Source organism: Strigops habroptila, chromosome 11 (genome assembly GCF_004027225.2).
Source record: "Strigops habroptila isolate Jane chromosome 11, bStrHab1.2.pri, whole genome shotgun sequence".
Classification (NCBI taxonomy): Eukaryota; Metazoa; Chordata; class Aves; order Psittaciformes; family Psittacidae; genus Strigops; species Strigops habroptila.
The window spans coordinates 13,887,302-13,908,715 of NC_046360.1; the positions used below are offsets into that span (position 1 = coordinate 13,887,302).

General features: G+C 59.1%; 3 protein-coding genes across 13 annotated transcripts in view; 1 reads left to right on the forward strand and 2 right to left on the reverse strand.

Annotated features, from left to right (window-relative positions):
• Positions 1–79: 79 nt before the first annotated feature.
• NIPSNAP1 (nipsnap homolog 1) lies at positions 80–2,697 on the reverse strand. Its single transcript, XM_030500401.1, has 10 exons — positions 2,529–2,697; positions 2,028–2,155; positions 1,854–1,899; positions 1,455–1,549; positions 1,253–1,323; positions 1,028–1,168; positions 877–908; positions 693–787; positions 517–600; positions 80–411 (listed from the first exon to the last, which is right to left on the reverse strand). Exons 1-10 carry the CDS (start codon positions 2,579–2,581, stop codon positions 347–349), a joined length of 810 nt encoding a protein of 269 aa, XP_030356261.1. The 5' UTR covers positions 2,582–2,697; the 3' UTR covers positions 80–346.
• Positions 2,633–6,631, reverse strand: PLEKHA4 (pleckstrin homology domain containing A4). Its single transcript, XM_030500400.1, has 8 exons — positions 6,079–6,631; positions 5,832–5,908; positions 5,242–5,346; positions 4,743–4,815; positions 4,318–4,424; positions 4,112–4,215; positions 3,780–3,915; positions 2,633–3,175 (listed from the first exon to the last, which is right to left on the reverse strand). Exons 2-8 carry the CDS (start codon positions 5,898–5,900, stop codon positions 2,720–2,722), a joined length of 1,050 nt encoding a protein of 349 aa, XP_030356260.1. The 5' UTR covers positions 5,901–5,908; positions 6,079–6,631; the 3' UTR covers positions 2,633–2,719.
• Positions 6,632–7,044: 413 nt separating this feature from the next.
• NF2 (neurofibromin 2) overlaps positions 7,045–21,414 on the forward strand; it is a 48,433-nt gene continuing 34,063 nt past the window's right edge. For 7 of the 11 annotated variants that reach the window (XM_030500388.1, XM_030500389.1, XM_030500397.1 and 4 more), the window contains exons 1-3: positions 7,050–7,205; positions 18,026–18,151; positions 19,170–19,292. In XM_030500388.1, the coding sequence (XP_030356248.1) occupies positions 7,092–7,205; positions 18,026–18,151; positions 19,170–19,292 (363 nt within the window). In that variant the 5' untranslated portion in view covers positions 7,050–7,091. Of the gene's footprint in view, positions 7,206–14,705; positions 17,496–18,025; positions 18,152–19,169; positions 19,293–21,414 lie in introns of those variants that run through there. The other 4 variants (XM_030500391.2, XM_030500394.2, XM_030500396.1 and 1 more) reach the window with 3 other exon arrangements.

A 21,414-nucleotide genomic window follows, 5' to 3' on the forward strand; every position in this document is an offset into this window, starting at 1 on the left:
AGCTCCCCATGCACGGGGGTGGGGGTTTGAGCACCCCAAGTTGTCCCCCCCCAGCCCCACTCCCCCCAGAGGGCCAGGCTTTGGCATATTAAATATTTAATTGGTGACACGGCCCCCACCGGGCCCATCAGAAGGAATTAAGACACCCCCAAACCTCTGCACCCCCTCTGCAGCGCCAGCCCCTGCCCCACATGGGGACCCGCTGCAGGATGGGGGGCTCCCCCCTTCCCCTCCATGGCTGCATCCATCCCCCCCCAATCCTAGGGCACCCTAAAATGGGGTGGGGGGGCGCAGAGGCCGGGTGCAGGCAGGGAGGGAGCCCCTCAGGGTGCGGGCAGACCCCCCCTCACTGCAGAGGGGAGATCTTCATGGGAATCATTATCCGCGATTCCATGGTCCGGACCAGCGGGACTGGGAAAGGAAGAAAGAGATTGGTGAGGGCAGGGGGTCCCCTGCATGGACAGGGGGTCCCCAATGCACGGGGGGGTCCCCAATGCAGGGGGGGGTCCCACTCACCCGTGTAATACACGTTCTCGTCCCAGCCCGTCTTCCTCCAGGCCGCGTTCCTCGTCTCCTCCCGGGACTGCAGGTCCCTGTAGGCTGTATGGAGGGGATGGAGCTGCCCCTCACGGCCCCCCCAAGCCAGCCCCTGCGGTGGGGGTACCCCCGGGGTGACAGGGACCCCCCCTTACCCCAGAGGTGGTGCACGACGTACAGCTCCCCGATCTGGGAGAAGAACCCGCCGACAGCCTCCTGGTTCTCCTGACGGTACTTAATGGCCCGAGCCCTGGGGGCAACGTGGGGGGACGTTACCTAAGGGCCCCCCCTTGATCCAGGGGGGCTTTTTCCCTGTGCACCAGGAAAACCACCACTTACCAGTTGTTGCCCCATTCGATCATGGTCCCCGGCTAGAAACAGAGGAGAAAAGAAACCAGAGTGAGCAGCCAGATATCAGCTGCTCCAAGAGGGATTTGGGGGGCTGCCCCCCATAAAACCCCAGGCAGGACCCTCCCTCTGTGGGTCTCACCTTCAGCTTGTAGGTCCTCAGCTCGTAGATGTTGGGTCCCTGCCGGGGCAGGGGCTCGTTCCAGAAGCTGAACTCCAGGAGCAGCTGGTTCCTGCGGGACAGCAGCATCCGGCTCCTCTCCCTGCGGAACTCCAGGTACTCCTGGGGACAGCCCCGGCCGGGGGGGGGGTGTCAGGCAGAGGGGATGGGGGCAGCCCAGGCTGCTCCCCCAGATCCCGGCGGTACCTTGTTCTGCTTGAGCTTGTTCATGCAGTCCGAGAGTGCCGGGTACCCGCCTGAGAAGCGCCAGAGGTGCACTGGGAGGACAGAGCGGGATGGGGATGAGGGACAAGCACCGCCAGAGCCCACCCAGCACCTCCCAAACCTCTCCCTCCGTGTCGCGGGCCCCAGCGTGAGCCGAGGGCTCTGCCTCGGCCGCTGCCCTCACCCGCCTGGTCCTGCTCGCCATACCACGTGTTCCAGTTCCCCACCAGGTCACAGGGGTAGTCAGGGTCCAAGTGCAGCTGGGGCAGCACCTTCTCTCTATTGGAGCACAGAGGAATGGGGCTGGGGGGGGGCAGCACCACCCCAAAACACGCCCGATACCCCTGTTTGCTCCCCCAGCCCAGCAGGAGGGGCCCAGGCAGGGAAAGATGTGCCCCAAGAGGAGCTCTGGAGGGATGCACCCATTCCACAGGGGGGGAAACTGAGGCAAGGAGCAGGGTATCAGCCCCCCCAGGGTCTCCAGGCACTCTGCACAAGCCCTCCCACCCCTCTCACTCCACAGGGGTGCCCCAACAGCCCCCCAGGACACTGTGCAGCCCCCTTGACGGGCGATGGGGCTCACGTCAGCCTGTTGTAGGCATCCAGGCACTCCGGCTTCACGTTGTGAACTGCAGGGAGAGGACAGAGGGGCTGCCAGGCTGGGTGCTGCGGCCCCGGGGGGGTCCTCATGGGTGAAGGGGGGACCCCCCCAGCCCCGTCCTCCCGGGAGGTGTGTGGGGGAGACACACACACTCACACTGGATCTTGTAGAGGTTGCTGGTCTCCCTCTTGGAGAGGAGATTGGAATGAGCGTCCTTGCGGGGATCCACCTTGTGCACAAAGAGGGAGCGGAACCAGCTGCCCTCGGCGTCCTGCGAGTACCCCCTGCGGGACAGCGGCTCAGCAACCACCGGCACTGGCCCGCCCGAGGCCGAACCGGGACCCGCAGCCCGCGGGGAGCACCGCACATCGCGGGAGGGAGGGGTTTGATGGGGGGGGACATGGGGAAAGCGGGAGCTGCGGCTGCCCCAGCCCAGCCCCGGGGTGGGGGGTAGGACGGGACGCTCCGCTCGGCGGTGCCCCCGCTGGGGCCGCGCTGCACGGACGGACCTTTGCCCGTGGGGCAGCGCCGGGCAGTGAGGCATTAACAGCGGCGGGGGCTGCGCGCCAGGCCCGGCCCGCGGGGAAGGGGGGGGAGCCCGGGGGAACCGGGGGTGCTGGAAGCGGCGCGCGGGGGCCCCGGCCCGGCCCCACTCACCGCGCTCCGGGGCGGGCATAGCCCCGCCGCAGCCGCCGCAGCGCCGCCGCCATCTTCCCCCGCACCGGGCGGGGGCTGCGCAGGACACGCCCCACTTCGGTCCAACCACGCCCCCTTCTGGTCCAGCCACGCCCCCTTTGGGGCGGGCCACGCCCACAAGCGGCTTGGTTCCGCCCCGCCCCGCCCCTCCCTCAGAAGCTGGTCTGCAGAAGGGTGATTCTGATTGGCCGCCGAGCCCAGCGGCCGGCCACACCTTCTCGCTGCGAGCCCCGCCCACTCATCCCTTCCTGCGCCCACGGCGACGTCTCATTGGCTGCTGGCTGGGAGGCGGTGCCCGGGAGAGGCAGCAGCCAATCAGAGGAGTTCGTTGGAGAAGCCGGTGTCTGATTGACAGCGGTGTCTTGCTCCGCCGCATCCCGCCCGCTGGCGGCCGGAGGGGGCGGCTGCTGATTGGTGGCTGCTCCAGGAGGGCGGGGCTCCCGCTGGCTTATCCCTCTTGGGGGCGTGGTCAGCGCGGGGCACGGCTGCGGGGCGTGGCCAGGGCTTCCCGCGCGTTCGGGCGCCCCGCAGAGGGGCCGGGACCCATCGTGTGGGGCTGCCATGGGGCGCCCCCCCGCGCCCGGGGCCTCCTCCTGGCCCGGGGGCACCTGCAGGAGGGCACGGGGCACCGGCTGATCCGCCCTGCCCCACGGCTTTCCCCCAAACACCCTCCTCCCGCCCCATAGGCTCCCCATATCCCCCCCCAGCACAGGTCCCAGCACCCCACAGCCCCCTCGCCCTGCCCCAGCACCCACAGCCAGCCCCGGGGGAGCGGGAGGGGGGGCAGGACAGGATGAGACCCCCAGTGCTGGAGGGGTCACTGGAGGGGCTGACAAGTTGGGGTCCCTAAGGGGGCTAAGTCCCCCCCATGGAGGGTGTATTGGAGTGCCCTGCCAAGCCATGGGGTGTTTGGGGTCCCCTGCATGTTCTGCTGTGAGGATATGGGGACCTCCCCGTTCCCTATGGTGGGGAGCACAGGGTTCCCCGGGGTGTGGGGGTGCTGTCCCCCCCCATCTGCTGCTCCCGAGAGTACCCAGCGCCGATGGGACCCGCGGGCAGAGGGTGTCAGAGCAGCTTGGGAGGCACTCGGGGTTAGGTTGGGGGGTTGCCACCCCCATCAGCCCCCAAGTGCCACGGGATGGGGGGCAGGAGGCTGGTTTGGGGGTCACCACAGGGCAGGTTAAACAGAGGGTCACCCCCTCCAGTGCTTACCTCGCTGGGGGTCAGTGGAGACCCCGAGGTGCAGCGAGGAGGGGGCATGGGGGGGCACCCCAACTCCTCCCCGGGGGAGCACCGAGCGGGCAACGGGGGGGACGGGGGACCCGCACCCCGGGGTTCCTGGGGGGACCTGGCACAGGGGAAGAAAACAGGGGTTAAAGGGTTAAACACCCCCCCCCCCAGGCCCCCCAAACCACTCTGTGACCCCCCCAACCCCTCTTTGCCCCCCTCCCCAAAGCCCCCAACGTCCTCCCGCCCCAGCCCCTCCATTGCAGACCCCCCCCCCATGCCGCCCCATAGCCCCAGCCCTCCCGTTACCCCCTCACCGGGGCAGGGGCGATGCCCCCCGGCGCAGGGCGCAGACCCAGGCGTTCAGCTCCTCGGGGGTCTCGGCCCCCAGGCAGTACGTCCGCATCCCGGGGTGCTCGGCCTGGGGATGGGGGGGCCCATGGCGGAGGGGTCCGGACCCTCTGTGTGTCCCCCCTCCCCATAGGGCACTCCCGGATGAGGGGCTCCAGGGGGCGATGCTGACCGTGAAGAGGAACTGGGGGGCGTGTGGGGTGCGGGGCGCGGGGGGCAGGACGCGGATCTCGTAGCCGGGCAGGGGGAGGCCGCCCCGCACTTGCTGCTCGCTGCTGTCTGGGGGGGCAGAGTGGTCTCAATGGGGGTGAGGGGACCCCATCGCACCCTGAGGCCCCCCAGCACCCACTGGGGGATGCCAGGGGTGTCCTCTGAGACCCACCAGAGTTCCCCCCCCCCGGACTCCTTCAGTCCCACAGGGACCCCCAATTACCCCTGGGACCCCAATAACCGGGATCCCTGAAACCCCCGCCCCAGGGAGCTCCAACACGGCAGAGACCCCCAACACCCCATCGCCCCCCAATTCCCCGGGATCCCTGACCCCCCCAAGGGACCCCCAACCTCCACAGGACGCCAGGACCCCCCAGCCCCTCTCACCCCGGTAATAGTAGAGGCAGAGATCGACCAGCACGAACCAGCGCCGCTTCCACAGCCGCAGCCCCGAGCTGTCCTGGGGGGGGGAGCACAGGGCTGAGCCCCCCCAACCCGTCACCCCCGGGGACCCCCAAAACCCTTCCGATCCCCCAAACCCCCCAACCCCACAGCACCCCCCACTCCAGACTCCCCAAATCTTATAACCCGACCAAAACCCCCCCAACACCGCAGACCCCCAACTCTCTCGATCACCCAACCCCCCCAGCACCCCCCCACTCCAGACCCCCCAAACCCTGTACGCCCCCCATCTCATACCCCCCACCTCAGCCCCCCATACCTCATAAACCCCATCCCAGCCCCCCCAAATCCCATACCCCCCACCTCAGCCCCCTCCAGACACCTCCCACCCCTTAAACCTCCCACCCCAGCCCCCCAAACCCGATATCCCCCCCAACCCCCCTCACCCCGCACAGACCCCATAACCCCACACCCCAGCCCCTACCTGCTTGCGCAGCCAGCCCCGCATGGCGGGGGGGGTGCGGGGGTCCCTGCGTAGCGCCTGCCCTCCCTTCCCGAAGGCGTGGACCCGCGGCACGGCCCGGCAGGGCTGGGCAGGGGCTTCACCCAGAGCGGGGGCTCCGGAGCCCCCCCCGCGTCCCTCACAGCCCCCCCACCCCAATTGCCCCGCACACCCCACAGTGACCCCCCCCGGGGCTTCCTTGGGCCCCTCGCTATACCCCCCAGGGCCCCCTATTGCCCCCCATAGCTTCCCCTGCGCTCGCCCAGCCTCCATTGATCCCTCATGACCCCATGAACCCACCATGGCCCCCCATGGCCCCCCCAGCCCCTATTGCCCCCCCATAGCCCCCCATAGCTCCCCATGACCCCCCAGGACCCCCTAGCCCTTATTGCCCCCCATAGTTTCCTCTGCCCTCATTCAGCCCCCATTGATCCCCCATACCCCCCATGACCCCCTCATAGCTCCCCGTGACCCACCCCAGCTCACATTGCCCCCCATACCTCCCCATGCCCCCCCCGGCTCCCCTGGGCCCCCCAATCCCCCCCATACTCCCAGCTCCCCCCCGGACCCACCTGGGTGCCCGGGCTCCCGGCGCCGGCGGGGTGGGGGGCACGGCGGGGGGGATCGTCGCCGCCTGCCATGGGGGGTGCTGCGGGGACACGGGGGGACACACGCACTGTCAATGTCCCCATTGTCCCGCGGGGACAGAGGCCCCGTTCTCCCCGCGGCGGGGGCGGACGGGCCGGCGGGGGGGAGCGGGGCAGGAGGGGCTCAGCCTGGCCCCTTGCCCCAGGCCCGGTTCCAGTCCTGGCCCCGTACCGCGGCCCCGGTGCTGGTCCCTGGCCCGTTGTCCCGGTCCCGTAGTCCCGGTCCCAGCTCTAGCCCAAGCACTGTGCCTTTCCCGGTGCCATTGTCCCGATCCCAGTTTCACTCCCGGTCCCGTCCCGTTATCCCTGTTCCAGTCTTATTGTCCCGGTCCCGTTTCCACTCGAAACCGCTGTCCCAGTCCCGCCGTCTTGGTCCCGTCGTTCAGATTCTAGTCCCGTTAACCCGGTTCCACTCCCGGTCCCGTTGTCCCAGTTCCCGTCTCGATCCCGTCCTGCTGTCCCAGCCCCCGTCCCGTTATCTCAGTCTCAGTGTCCGTCCTGTTATCCCGCTTCTAGTCCCGGTCCCGTTGTCCCGGTCCCCGTCCCGATCCCGTCCTGATTTCCCAGTGCCCGCCCCGTTATCTCAGTGTCAGTCCCATTGTCCCGGTTCCGGTTCCGGTTCCAGTCCCATTCCTGTCCTGTCTTGTTGTCCCGGCCTCAGACCCTTCCCGCTGTCCCGGTCCCAGCCCCGGTCCCAGTCCCATTTCAAGCCCCGTTATCCCGGTCCCGCCCCGTGTCCCCGCCCTCCCGAGCTCCGCCCCTCGCGGTGCCCGGAGCGGGTCCCGGAGCGCTGCGGCAGAGCCGGGACGCGGGGAGGGACCGGCACCCCCGGGGTGGGGTGCAGCGCGCCCTGTCCCCGCCGCACCGGCACCCCCGGCCCTGGACCCGCCGGCTCCGCGCTGCCGGGTCCTAGCGCCCGGCCCCCCCCCCCCCCCCCCCCCCGCCGCACGCATGCGCCGGGTGCAGCCTGCCCCTCTGGCCACAAGAGGGCGCCACTTCCCCATTTGAGCGGCACCCATTTCCTCCAATCACATTCTCTTCCCTCTCATCGCGCGTTTTCCCATTGGATAGCCTCATACGGCGGGGGCGGGAGCAGAGCGGCGCTGGACCAATAGCGTTGCGGCGAGGGCGGCGGGGAGGGAGGGCGCCGCCATGGCGCTGCGGCCGCGCTGAGGGGCCCCAGCCATGGCCGGGGCCATCGCGTCCCGCATGAGCTTCAGCTCGCTCAAGAGGAAGCAGCCCAAGACGTTCACCGTGCGCATCGCCACCATGGACGCCGAGATGGAGTTCAGCTGCGAGGTGACGCCGCGGGGCTGAGGGGGGCTCACCGAGCCGGGCCGCGACCCCCCCCCCCCCCTCCCCGCCGCCGCCTACCCCGGCCCGCAGCGGGCACGAGGCCGGGTGTGGGCCCAGGGGGAGCGGGACCGGGTTAGGGGGGGCCTGGCTTGGAAAAGGGGTTTGTTCCGGGTGTAACCCGGGTTTATCCCGGTTATAACCCTGCTTTATCCCGGTTATGGCCCAGGTTTATCCCGGTCACAACTTGGGCTTATCCCAGTCGTAACCCAGGGTTATCCCAGTTATAGCCCAAGTTTATCCTGGTTATAACCCAGGGTTATCCTGGTCATAACTTGGGTTTATCCCGGTTATAACCCTGCTTTATCCCAGTCACAACTTGGGTTTATCCCTGTTATAGCCCAAGTTTATTCTGTTTATAATCCGGGTTTATCCCGGTCATAACCTGGGTTTATCCCGGTTATAACCCGGGTTTATCCCGGTTAAACCCGGGTTTATCCCGCTGTCACAGCTAAAGTCACCCCCTGCATGCTGCTGGCTGTCCCGAGGAGGCCGGGGCCCGCGGTATCCCGGTTGGAAAGGCTTGAATCCATGAGGATCCTCTCAAAGCGCTCAACAAACACACAGGAAGGAGCTTTCCACGTTCTTGGCAGTTCCCAGCTCCGGCCCAAGGATGAGGGATGTTGGGGGCCGTGTCCTGGTGCCTCCTCCTGGTGGGGGGGGGTTCCCTTGGGTCCGGGTGGTTGTTGCTGTGTTCTCAGCTCACCTGGAAGGACGGGACCATGCAAAGCCACCTCCACCCTGCTTAAAGTCCTTTAATAGCTCGTGTTCCAGGAGTCTGACCCCAATTGGGATGGAATTCCAGGGTTTGGGAGCAGGGGGGTGTCTGTCACTGGAAGTTTTCCTGCTCCATTGTCAACTTTCTGCCTTTCTTAGGGATTAAGGGTTTCGTTTGGGCAATACTTGTGTCTGTGGTGCTGCCAGGAGGGTTCAGGTGTCCTGGCTCTGTTCTTGCGTGGTCGTTCCAAGCGTGTCAGTAACAATGTGGGATGAAAAGTCAATTCTTACCTATTTCTTTAATGATGTGGCCACTTGTTTCGTGCTGGGATCAGGGATTCGTGCAGTGACAAGGCAGTGCTCTCAGGTGGGATGTGACTATCCAACTTGTGCCTCTTCTGATGACTTCTGGGGAGGTTCCTGCCCCAAAAGCTTTGTCACTGCAGCTGGGCTTCTCCAGCCCTTTGGAAGTACAGGATGGAGCTCGGGTATGGTCCTGCTCTGGGCTCCTGGATCCTGTTGGAGCTGGTGCCAGCAGGATGTGACCTCCTGGCATGGGGCATTCAGGTGGTGCCCTTCGCAGGGGAGCAGAGGGGAAGGTGCTGGGGCTGTTGCAGGGGAGGTGTGTGTTTAACCCCAGCTCTATTCAAGCAGCCCAGCCCCTGGCCAGGCCTCTGTCCTCATCTTCGTCCCACAGGGCTCTGAGGAAAGCTCCTTGCCTTGCTGAGTCTGCAGCAACGCACCAAAGCCAGGGCTTGAGGTTGGATCAGGCACACCCTGTGGCCTCCAGTCGCTGGGGCTCAGGTGAGGGATGGGATGGGACAGTGGCCCAGGGAAGGGCTTGGTGTGGTCCTCACCGTGCTGAGCCCTGGAGCCAGGAGCAGAGCTTGTGCCCGTGGTGGGCTTGGCTGTCCCACCTGAACGGCAAAGAGGAGGAGGAGCGTGCTCATCCGAAAGGGATCCAGCCCCTATCCCAAGGTCTGCTGGGTGAGGTGGGAGAGGAGCGAGCAGTGTGGTGGGTTCTCTGGGTGGGAAGGAGCAGTGCTGACCCAGCAGGAGGCTGCGGAGGGGGATCTGTGCAGGTGAAACCCTGCAGAGCATTAGTGGCAGGAGGTGCAGCAGGAGTCTTGTGTGGCTGTTTGGGGGGTCTTGAGATGTGTTTTGTGGCCTGTGAACGGTACCTCGTGCTGACAGGGATGGAGATCTCGTTGGTAGCCTGCTGCTGGGGGCATTCTGCTCCCTGCCACACCAGGCAGGGGAAACACTCAGCTTCTGACCATGCTGTTCCCTGCCATTGCTGCTCCCTGGAGGCAGCACCTCCTGGCTCCTGGGGAGCTCTGCAATTCTGCTCTGAGTCTGCAGTCCTGGGCTTGTACCTCTGGGTTTTGGCGTGTCCCTGGTGTGCTGGAGCCTGCGCCCTGCTTTGGGCTTCAAAGCCCATGGTAAAGAGCAGGCAGAGCAAGGGGGCAGGGGTGGTTTTGCTGCCTGATCCACACCAACACCTCAGCTTCATCCCAGGCTGCCCATCCAAATGGCCTTGTCCTGCCCGGCAGCCGTGTGGGGAGCACACGGGGGCCTCGGGAGCTGTGAGGTGGGTGCTCAGAGCAGGACGGTTGGTGGGAAGTTGCTGCTCCCTCCTGGATCCCTCACATGGGAAAGCTGAGGCTGCAGTTGAGGCAGAGCAGGCTGATTCCTGTCACCCTGCCATGTGCTCTGTCCCACCTGCTTCCAGAGGTCCCTCTCCCCCTCTCTGCCCCATCACAAAGAGCCTCTGCTCATCTCCACGCCCTTGCTGCACTCACAGCCTTGCTCTGAGCGTTGCCATGCTGCTTCCATCCCCTTTTCCTTCTCCAGAGGCTGGTGAGTGGTCCGGGGGGGGTGTGTGTGGCTGTTCTGGGGATGCTGACACTGCCTGTGCTGATCATCAGCATAGCTCAACCAGTGGCTTCCTGGGTGAGTAAATACCTGTGAGCAATCAAAGCTCCTCTGTGAGGGATTAACATAACTGCTGCTTGTTTTACTCTTTACCCTTCCTTGCAGAGCTCTGGAGGTGAGCTCTGGGCTGTCACCACTTCAACCTCCCAGTTCCACCGTGCAGGACAGGGGGGACATCCCCACCTCCAGGCAGGGACAGCAGAGGCCTGAGCCCTCCGGGCTGGCTGGGCAGCTGAAACCGGGCTGTGAGAGCCGCTGCTTGGGGCTGGGCTGAAGGTCACTTGGTGCAAACTGAGCCCCAGCTCTTGTCCCTCTTCTCCTGACCCCACCAACGCCACCATCGCTGCAGGGGATGCTCCTTATTCTTCCTGTATTAATTGTTCAGCCTGCCGTGGAGAAATCCCCAGCTGTGTATTTGAAGAGATTAAACCTGCTTTGCATCTGTTTGCTCTGCAAATAATGGCTCTAAATTGAGGCTAAATCTAAAATAATTCATAGAAATGAAATTTTAATCTTGCTAAGGCAGCGATGGAGCTGAATAATCACAGTTGGGCTTTCACTTTAAACACTTGTAATTTGTTTGGGGAAATCTTGAAGGCACAAAGTGAGTGTCTTCCTTTCTGTTACCTCCAGCACAGCTGTTTGAGCCTCACACCTCATTAATTGAGAGCCTCTTGAGGAAGGAAAGGTATTTGCATAGCTCTTAAATCCCCGTGTTAAACCAGGCTCTGGCTGCTTCACCTTCCCAAGGTCAAGCTGTACCTGGTGGTCTCCTCGGCCAGTGTCACCTCGATGGTGCAACTTGCTGATGGTCACCCTGAACCAAAGGGAAGTGGTCGGTGTAGCCAAGGTGAGGTGGTTTTGGTGCTGCCTCTCTACATGAGGTAGCTGGTTATCTCTTATCTCTGGCATAACATCTTGAGTCCACCTCTTCCAAGGCACCATCCACCCTGTCCCTCTGGAGGGGTGGCGTAGCCGTTGGGTTGGTCTCACACACACTGATGTGCGGGTTTGTCCCCTCCTGGAGCCAAGTTCCCTGGTTGACAGGAGAACCCAGCAATCTTCCTTCTGGTCTCGTGCCTGTCTTTGCCCATTTCTTCCTCTTGCAGCAGTCGCTCGGGTGATTGTGGCTTTGTCCCTGAGCCACAGCACCTTTCCTGAAAGCCTTAACCTGCCAGAGGGGAGGTTGAGATGAGCTCTGAGGCAGAAGCACTTCCCTGTGAGGGTGCTGAGGCGCTGGCACAGGGTGCCCAGAGAAGCTGTGGCTGCCCCATCCCTGGCAGTGTTCAAGGCCAGGTTGGACACAGGGGCTTGGAGCAACCTGCTCTAGTGGAAGGTGTCCCTGCCCGTGGCAGGGGTTGGAGCTGGAGGAGCTTTAAGGTCCCTTCAACCCAAACCAGGCTGGGGTTCTGTGATTCTGAAGGTGTCTGTTTGATTTAACCCTTTCCATCACGCCTGTGACCATGGGCCTGAAGCCCCTGCAGCGATGGGCACTCACTGAGGTGCAGTTGGCCGCATCCCCTTCCTCTGACAGCAGCAGCTCCTGTGGGTCTTACATTAAAGCCGAATGGGAAAGCTTTACAGCCAACCTTCAGAGTTCCAGCAGCAAGAAGAGGCAGGTTTGGAGTGATGTATTTGCTGGTCTAAACGTGCAGCCTGTTACTGCTTCAGTCCTTAAGCTGTTCCTTGCTGTCCAGAGGCTGGAAGGGATCTTCTCAGCCCAGCGCCCCACTCGGTGCAGGGCCAGTGGGATGTGGTTGGGTGTAAAGCTTCTCTGTTCACTTGTAAGTAGGCAAGACCCCATTTGAGCAGCATGTAGCCAAGCTTTAGGCTCTCATCAGGTGCAGGTTGTTGTGTAGCTGAGCTGTGAAAGCTCATCCTCTGAACCAGGAGTAAGCCAGGATTTGGTGGGGAAAATCTGTGCCCAAATCAGTGTCTGAGTAAGAGCTGGTGCAGTAAATGGGGGTTGAGATTTGAGCTCTGTCCAGTCACTGCACCATAACAACAAGGCAAGAGAAGGAAAGCAGGGAGCAGAGCACCCTCAGCTTCCTTCTATGTTGCAGGATGCTTGGAAGGGGTTGTATAAGGATCCATCCATCCCTGGTTCCATGTTTAGCAGCAGCTCGGTGGTGCTGGTAGGGACAGTGAGCTCTTGGTGCTGCTGAGCTGCTGCAAGTTAAGTGGAAAAGATGAATCCATGGGCAGTAGCAGCTGCTTTGAGAAGCTGAGAGGAAATAAAAGCCCTCAGCAACACAGTGATCTGCAGTAAGTTGTTGGGATACCAACTGCCAGGTCAGTGTTCTGGTTTCTGCCCTCATCCTGGGAGTCTCTGCTGTTTGGTTGCTGCTGGTCTCGTGGAACAGGGACGTGGCAGGTAAGGGCTGTTGTCTCACTGCAGGCCTTGGAGGGGTTTGTGCCCCCAAGGTCAGAATTCACAGCAGTGTCACTTGGGAAGGAGTTTGTCAGCGTGGTCTTGCTTGGTGCAGCTCAGCTCTGCATTCCCTGGAGGTGGGCACAGGTTGCATGAGGCTGGTTGTGAACACGGATCCTCTGTGGCTCCCCCCCTGCATCCGAAACACTCCCTGGATCCCCTGTGTCCCACTGCAGCTTCTTGGAGGCTGGTTATGAAACTCCGTGTTCCCCAGTTCCCTCCAGAGATGGTTCAAAACCCACTGTCAGTCTGCTTAAGCCAGAGGAGGTGTGTTGATGTGGAGGGGAAGGAGGGGAGGCATTCGGGACAGAAAAACCTTCCTCTTTTGCTGTCTAATACCTCTTTTAATTTGGTTTTGTTTTCCATCTATAGGCAGTTTCTTTCAAGTAGGTGGTTTTTGAAATTAAAAGTGCTTGAACAGGGAAACAGCCCTGGAAATAATCTGCTGGAAGCTGGGAGGCAGCACTCCGACAGCAAATGAGCCTGGAGCAGCTCTGCTCTGGAGCCAGGCTGAGAGAGCTGGGCTGGGGCAGCCTGGAGAAGAGAAGGCTCCTGAAGGGGAGACCTTAGAGCAGCTCCAGGGCCTAAAGGGGCTCCAGGAAACCTGGAGAGGGGCTTTGGACAAGGGCCTGTAGGGACAGGCCAAGGGGAATGGCTTTAACCTGCCAGAGGGGAGACTGAGATGAGCTCTTAGGCAGAAGCTCTTCCCTGTGAGGGTGCTGAGGCGCTGGCACAGGGTGCCCAGAGAAGCTGTGGCTGCCCCATCCCTGGCAGTGTTCAAGGCCAGGTTGGACACAGGGGCTTGGAGCAACCTGCTCTAGTGGAAGGTGTCCCTGCCCGTGGCAGGGGTTAGAGCTGGAGGAGCTTTAAGGTCCCTTCAACCCAAACCAGGCTGGGGTTCTATGAAAATCAGACAGCCCTTAGGATTGCCAGCGTACGTGGTTTCGCCTGGCTTCATTCAGAGTTAAACTTGGCCTTGCCAGGCTGAGCCTCTGTCCCAAGGCTGAGGACACTGTCTCCTTAGAGCCTGGCTTGGCTTTCCCTGTGTTTTCAGGGCCATCAGCATGCAGCAGCATCAGAGCAGGCCGGGCTTGTGCTGGAATGCCCCATGTCCATCGGGCTCGGCTCGGGATCACTCCCATGCATGTCCTGGGATGGTGAGAAGGTTCCATACTGCTTATCCAGTGCCAGCAGCACCGGGGCAGCTCTGGCTCGTGTTCCATCCCTGTGCACCTTGGCACAGGAATCCAGAGGTCCCTGTAGGAGCAAAACCCTTCTCTGAGCCTCTTGGAGCTCCTTTCCCTGGGTCGAGGTGCTGCTTGCCCCAGCTTAGGGTGAGGGGAGGGCTTGGGCCATCCCTGGTTGTTGTCCCCTCCACCTCTCCCCCTCCTCAGGGCTGGCTGGCCAGAGGCACAGCAGCTCCTTGTCCCTGTACCCGGCTCTGGCTCGGGCACACACCACGCAGTGTGCTTGGCTGCACCATCTGCCTCCTCACGCCTGGGTGCGTTTTTGGCCTCCTCGGTGGTTAACAGAAATAGGTTTTAATTAAAAGCTCATTACGGAGATGTCGTGTAGCATTAGTAAATAAAAATAGCTTTTACAGCCCTGTCTTGTGGCAGTGAAGGTGTTTGACATCACTTTGTGTTGGGGAAAAAAAACCCGGAATATTGCATATTTGATTCCCTGTTTGCTCCAAATGGGCTTTAAATCCAAATGAATGGTCGTCTGTGGCGCTCCTGTTATCATTCAAGTCCAGAAGGTGAAATAAATGTGGTCTGCAGTCTAAGTTACCTCCACTTCAGCTCTAAACTGTTGGGGGTGGGTGGTTTGCGCATCTCCTGCTGGGATGAGGAGCAGGTACAGCTTTCAGCACATACAGCCTACCCATTCCTTGCTTCCCAGGGGGCTGGTGGAGCTCAGCCCCTGCCCTCTCCCTTCTGCCATCTTCCAGTGAAAAGGTCTCCCATCCTCTCCTGAAATGTTGCTTTCAAAAGGCAATAACATCACACAGCAGAGCCTGAGCACGTCTTCCTGGGGCTCAGTGCCCTTTTCCGCCTGGACTTTGAGGCTGTCACAGCACCACTGCAGGGGCCTGGCTCCCTCTCACCTCCAGCACAGAGCTAATGCTTGGCAAAATGATCTGCCGAGGTGAAAAGCCATTTTCTGTGTTCCTGAAGGGTAAATTGGTGCAGTAAAACGTTCTGTAGGTGTTAGTCCTTCCATCAAGGTCACACATCAGCCCAGTGCTGAGCCTCCTGCGGGGCATTGCATTGGGGAGGGGTGTGGGGGGGCTGCTGTGTTGGGTTTTCTGTGGGCTGAGCTGGTGAGTGCTGCCCTAACGTCCTCCAGTCACTTGTGTGTGCACTTCTTCCCCAGCCTGCCCCTGCCCGAAGCTCCAGTCGTATGTGTTTGTGGCAACAAGGAGGTGAGATCTTCATGTGCTGCCCCAGACAGAGCCAGGTTGTGTCCACTGGAGTTTGGGCACCTCCCTGTTGGCTGAGGAGAGCTTCTCACGTGAGGAACCCTAATCTTAAATGCCTAAAAAAGTCCTTTTACCCCCCACTTTCCACCTTGATGGAAGCAAAGCATCAGCCTCTGCCAGTGGGTTTGGGAATCGCTTCCCACCCTGCTCAGCCCTCTCCGTGCAGGGTGCTCGCACCCTCTGGCACCCTGTTCTTGCAGCACTTCGCCTCCCTCCTTGTCACCCGTGCTGAGGGGATCCCGTAACCCTTGTGCTTGTTCTGTGGCTGCTTTATTGACTCGCTGGCTCGGGAGCGCTTGTGAAACTTGACAGAAAGGTTGTGCACTGAAATAAATTGTCCGGTTGCCTGCTGCTTGGAAATGACTCTTGGTGCAGGTTAATAAATAATGCAAACCCTGTTAAGAGATGCCAAATGCGATGTCTCCCCTGGAGAAAAAGATGATGCCAATAACCCTTTCTGGAATGGCTCCATTCTAGCCACCGGCTGCTGAGTTTTAAGTGGTTAGTGCTGTTTACTTAAACCGCTCTGCTGATAAATCCTGAGCGCTCCCTACTTAGTAAAGCACATAAATTCCTGCGCTGCGGAATAGCAGCCTTGCAGTGCTCACCCTGTTTGTAAAGCAGCTCTCCACATATTCCTACAACAGCTCAGCAGGCAGATCTAACACCCCGTGCTGCGGTGGTGCTCATGGCAGCACCCAGAGCCGCAATGGAGGGTGCTGAGGCGATGCCTCCCGCTCCGGGTTAAGGTGGTTGTGGTTTCACCGGGAGGCTGAGCCGTGTGGCAGCCCCTCGGGCACGTAACCGAGAGATGTCTCTGCTCTAAACCTCTTTGGTTTGTTTGCAGGAGCTGGTAGTGACTTGCAAAACCATCTTTGTGCTTCAGGTGTCACTTCAGAGCAGGGAATGGTGGTATGTGCTGAGGAGCTGCTCGCCCGTCCTGGCTGTCCCCCAGCCCTCTGCCAGCAGCTCTCTTCATCCCCTCCTGCCTCGGGGTGCTGGTTTGGGGTTTTACAACCAGGAAATGTGGCAGTTAATGACACGAAGCCCATCAGGTGAGGGTGAGGAGGGCCGAGGTCCTGCCTGCCCGGGAAGCAGTTGGAGTTGAGCTGTCAAAACCTGCCGCTTGAATGCAGATCGTTATTTTAAGTACCGAGGTGTGGAGTGAAATGTATGTTGAAGCAAATGTGGCTGCTGTTCCATTTATATATTTAATGAAGGTAATTCAGCACACTCGGGGAGGACGTCTGTGCCACGTTATGGTCGGGAGGCTTTAGCACTGTGCAGGCAGGAATGTTAAATACGTTATTCCTGCCACACACACACGCATGTGAGGTGATAGAGCAGCGGTGTAAAATCCAGCAGCAGGAGCAATGCCTTCAGGTATTCCCACCACCAAATCACAACTGCAAGGGAAACACACAAAGCGCTTGCTTTAATGCTCTGAAACAGCTTGGGTTTGGGGAGGAAAGCTTTGAGTTGTGCCTGTTGGTGCAGTGGGGTGAATGTGAATGAGGTTTGGGTACCTGTGTGGAGCTCTGCAGCCGGTGGGAATCCCACATGGGGGGTGTGTGTTCACAACACTGATCCCATGGGATGTGGAGCAGTGTCCAGGGAGGAGATGCTGCCATCAGCAGCACACAGGAGCCTTGTTCTGGGGCAGGTTTGGTGCAGGGCTGTGTGTGTGCAGGCACCGATGGCTCCTCTCAAGCTGAAATGTCTTTGCAGAGGGAGAAGATAAAAAGCCGGGGAGGGTTTATGCAGAGCAGTTTAATTCTAGTTAAGAAACAGCCCTTTGGTGGCAGCTTGGTTTGATGTGCCTGCAGGAACAAAAGAGCTGTTTAAATGTGTCTTGTTCTGTTTTGTCTCGACGCCCAAAGTAACCTCCCTCTTCAAATAATAGCCAGGGAAAGATGTTATGCAGCCTGAGCCCTCCTCTGCCGAGCTGGTGGCAACCAGAGGCCAGGAAAACAGGTGGAATTAGGGGTTTATAATCACAGCACCACAAAACTTGCTCCTCCTGCTGCTTTTGACCTCGAGGTGCTTGATCTGAACGGCAGAGAGGCTGTGGCAAACCCTCTGTGTGGTGGGTTTGTGCTATTCCAGGTGCGTTGTGTGCCTTGGGAAGGGGAATACAAAGCCACCCTCACTGGACCCGAGGCAGCAGCACGGAGCAGGCTGGTCCGGGGTGGCTGTGCCCACGAGGCGGCAGTGGGGGACAGCAGGAGCCAGCCCTGCACTGCCTCAGCATTAATATTGATGCTGTCCAGGTGGCACCAAGATTGAGTTGTAGTGACGAGAGAATGTGCCCAGATCCTTTTGCCCTGGGGCTGTAGAGTAATGGCCATATGTCTCGGCCCGGCAATTGTTTCCAGCGTGCAGATGGAAGACCAAAGTGGGTTTGGCATGTTAGATTAATCTGTTTTATGTCGCTCTTCACCTTTCTGCCTCCCAACGCCTCCTGGTTTTATGAGCAAACTTCAGCACTAGCAGAGGTGCAGGCGAAGGACAGCTCGCAGGACACGGTCCTTGAGCAGGAGCAATTTTCTCTGCTCCCGAGCTGCTTTTGGCACCACATTTCCAGCAGAAAATGCAGTTTGACTCTATCAAAACACGCTCTGAGAGAGCCTCTGCTGACACTGGAGTTTGAGAGGGCTTCCTGGGGCTATAGGTGCAGACGTTAAAGCCACAAAGTGGTTTTTGTTTCTTGCTGGGAACGGGCTGCTCGGAGCAGTGTGTGGCTCGAAAGGAACGTAAAAGGAGCCCTCATGTCCTCTGTTGAGTGTCGGTGGGTTGCCAGAGGAAACAGGGGTTTTGCAGTGTTGGTTTTGGGAGGGGGAAATCATATCTCAGTTCCCTGCAGAGGGAGGAGCTGGGGATCTGCATTTGGGATCAGATGGAGGGGTGCCAAGGCCAGGTTGGACACAGGGGCTTGGAGCAACCTGCTCTAGTGGAAGGTGTCCCTGCCCGTGGCAGGGGTTGGAGCTGGAGGAGCTTTAAGGTCCCTTCAACCCAAACCAGGCTAGGATTCTGTGATACAAAGTGTTCTTCATTAGGATGCTTTCTTATCTGTACCAGATGCCTTCTGCCTTCTCCACACTCTCAGAGACCTTGTGAGGTAAAAGAAGAGTGGATTTGGGTGAATGGAGATGACGTTCTGAAATCCATCCTTATAACTGCTTCCTGTTTGCTTTCCTGCAGGTGAAGTGGAAGGGGAAGGACCTGTTTGATCTGGTGTGCAGGACACTCGGGCTCCGGGAAACCTGGTTCTTTGGGCTTCAATACACTATCAAGGATACAGTGGCTTGGCTCAAAATGGACAAGAAGGTGGGAACCGAATTTCCCTTGGGAAGTTGTGCAGGATGACAAGGGAGAATGTGCCTTCCTCTTTCTGTGAGTGCCTGAGGTGGTGTTCTGTGTGTATCGAAGTGAACTGGGTGAGGTGTATTTAAATCTCATCCCTGTGTAGGTCAGGCTGGGAAGAGCTGGCAGAGATACCCCAGCCCAGCTCCTTTGGAGCTGTGAAGCCTCAGACCGTCCACCCTGAATCCCCTTGAGGCATTTTGGGATACATTCCTGCAGGGATGCTGGACCTGAGGGTGCCTGTAAGGTGCATGAAACCTGAAAGTCTGTCTTGTGTGCCCCTGAGCAACAAAACCATTAGGGGAAAAGTGAAGCTGCCTCTTGGCTTCTGCTGCTGCTGAGGTGTTCACAAAGGAGCAAAACCAGAGGAGGGAAAAGCAGATGGAGATAGGGGAGGAAACACTTCCCACATGCACGAGCCTCCAGGTTGCTGAGGGGTGGGTTAGGAAGCAATAGCTGTGGTTGTTTGCATCCAAAGGATGTGATGCTAAAACCACCGGTAATCGAGGCCAGGAGGGAGGTCTGGGTGTCTCATGGGTCATGCCAAGGCTTTGAACTAATGTGAATCCAAACTGGACAGTGCCAGTGCAACGGGAAGGTAGTGAGGAACAGCACTGCAATAAAAACAAGAGGAGGCAGTGCAGGGAAGCGAGGAGGAGGTCGGGGGGTGGCGTAGCAGGATACAGCATCGCTGGGGGGAGGCCACGTGTGTGGAGCAATGGGGATCAACCTGGGCTGTCTCATTTCACATGCTGTTTGTTTCTGCTGCCTTTGTTTCCTCGCGTCCTTAGGAGTGTCAGAAACATTGGGTTTCTTTTTTTAGCTGTGGTTTCTGAACTATTGAGGTTGGTTTGTCTGTTCTAGATGTAAAGTGCTCTACAAAAGTTGTGTTGATCTGAACAGGAGGGAGCTGTGTCTGGGCTCCAGGAGGCAGCGCGGAAGAAGCTGGGAAGAGTAGCTGAATGGCTCTTGTATCCCACAGGTTCTGGATCACGATGTTCCAACAGAGGAGCCCGTCACCTTTCACTTCCTGGCCAAATTTTATCCGGAGAATGCAGAGGAGGAGCTGGTCCAGGAAATCACACAGCACTTGTTCTTCCTGCAGGTAGGAGCCCTCTCAGGACACTTTTCCAAGCCACGGGGGAAGGAGCCAGGATAAGCAGAAGTGCAAGAAGGTTTGGCACAGGGTGCCCAGAGAAGCTGTGGCTGCCCCATCCCTGGCAGTGTTCAAGGCCAGGTTGGACACAGGGGCTTGGAGCAACCTGCTCTAGTGGAAGGTGTCCCTGCCCATGGCAGGGGGTTGGAACTGGATGAGCTTTAAGATCTCTTCTAACCCAAACCAGGCTGGGTTTTCATGGTTCTAAGGTTCCAGGTTCAGAAACTTGGTCAGCAGAGTGTGCACCCTTAGCATTGTGTTCACACCTCTCCAAAGGGAGTGTCTTCAACAACAGAACCTTCTTGAAATAGGCCAGAGGTGGTTTGTCTGCCTGAAGCAGAGATGCCCAGACTTGTACATGTCCTAACATGGCTCTCAGGAATGATTGGGTGATTGGTAATGTTAGTGTGTGGTAGCTGGGGAATGAACCTGCCACTGTGGGCTGCAGTGACACACACAGCCCTGGATTCCACCTCTCCACAGGGCCTGGAGATCGGTTGTGCTGAGGGATGGTGATTGCCTTTGTACATGAGAGCATCCTTATGTGAAGCAGGGGGATTTCATCCTCCAGAACAGAATGCAGGCAACCTGTTTGGTGCTCGGGCTGTCCAGCAAGGTTCACCTCACTGCAAAACAGCCTTCAGAGAACTGGAGCAGAAGGAAATCCCAGAAGCTCCGTTAGAGACTGATGGTAGAGACAGAGGGGAAGGGGAAACCAGCCGGTCCCACCTGCCCTCGTAAGCCTTTGTGTTAAGCATTTGGAAAGTGTGGTGAACCCATCTTCAGGCTTTTGTCTTTAGTCAGAGTACACTATAAACCTTTGTGTGGTGAGAAACCAGCGCAGGTGATGCTGTTGCAGCAGTGGGAACAAAGAGCTGCTCTCACAGAGCTTTTGTTCAGACCAAATCAGTTGTCAGAAGCTATGTCACAGAATCCCAGCCTGGTTTGCGTTGGAAAGGACCTTAAAGCTCCTCCAGCTCCAAGCCCCTGCCCCGGGCAGGGACACCTTCCACTAGAGCAGGTTGCTCCAAGCCCCTGTGTCCAACCTGGCCTTGAACACTGCCAGGGATGGGGCAGCCACAGCTTCTCTGGGCACCCTGTGTTCAGTGTGCCCTGCCTGGCTGGCACAGTGAGCTCACCAGCTCATGGTGCTCCTCACTCTTCCAATGTTCATCTTTGTTCTTAAGAGCTAAAGCTCTTCCAGATGCAGAGTATTGCTGTTGATTCCCGAGGTCTCTCTCGTGCCCTAGTGTAGGGCTGTTTTAAAGTGTCTGGTTTGCCATGGGCTTTATCCTTGATGAGGCAAAACGTTGTTGGCATCTTTGAAATGGAAAATTAGAGGAAAAGCAGTTAAAGCTGTGTGTTATAAATGCAGACTGTGACTTTGCTACTTGGCTTTCTGATGAGGAGAGGAGCCTGGGCTCCTGTAACACGTGTGGGAAATGGGAGCACACATCAGCTTGCAAACTCTCCTGTTTTTATTTTACTGCAGGAGAATATCCTCTGTGCTTGTGTTTTAACCAAGTTTGGGGACTCAGCATGTTACAAATTCAGATTGATGTTGCTGCATCTCTGTGACAACCCGTTTAAGTCTCTCAGCAAATGGAATGTTGGGTTTTTTCCTACCTTTATTCAGGAAAACAAAGTGTGCAAACCCAAAAACTATCGAACATGACAAGTTGAATTATTTAATACACAGAAGCCAGGAAAGGTAAAGCTGTGGCTGCCGGGAGCTGCACGTGTGCTCCCCTGGGAGGCTGTGCAGGGCTTTGCCTGCTCTAAAAGCACTGCCTCTGGGATTGGAGGGAATTAGCCTCCAGCACAGGTGAGCGCTGACTCATAATGAGGCCTGAATATCCCTGAGCAAAACCTTTGTGTGCTCAGAGACTCGCTGCAAACTTCTGCTTAATTTAGTGCTGTGTATAATGGCCCATCAGACCATAGCTTCTGCCTTAGGAGGCTTTATCTCCATATTTACGCACCAGACCTTTTTCCCCCTCTACCTTTAGCAATGGGGTACAGGTTCTGTCATTTTCCATGTATAAATTAAGCTCTTCTCACAGACCTGTCT

Bases quoted from the DNA above. Each gene is read 5' to 3' on its own strand.
- NIPSNAP1 (XM_030500401.1), bottom strand. From the start codon at position 2,581: ATGGCGGCGGCGCTGCGGCGGCTGCGGCGGGGCTATGCCCGCCCCGGA. The intron at 1,324-1,454 runs GTGAGGGCAGCG...CTGTCCTCCCAG, and splicing joins TGGCGAGCAGGACCAGGCGG to TGCACCTCTGGCGCTTCTCA. The intron at 1,169-1,252 runs GTACCGCCGGGA...GGCTGTCCCCAG, and splicing joins ACAAGCTCAAGCAGAACAAG to GAGTACCTGGAGTTCCGCAG.
- PLEKHA4 (XM_030500400.1), bottom strand. From the start codon at position 5,900: ATGGCAGGCGGCGACGATCCCCCCCGCCGTGCCCCCCACCCCGCCGGC. The intron at 3,916-4,111 runs GTGAGGGGGTAA...CCCCTGTGCCAG, and splicing joins GGGGCATCGCCCCTGCCCCG to GTCCCCCCAGGAACCCCGGG. The intron at 3,176-3,779 runs GTAAGCACTGGA...GCCCTCCTGCAG, and splicing joins CTCCACTGACCCCCAGCGAG to GTGCCCCCGGGCCAGGAGGA.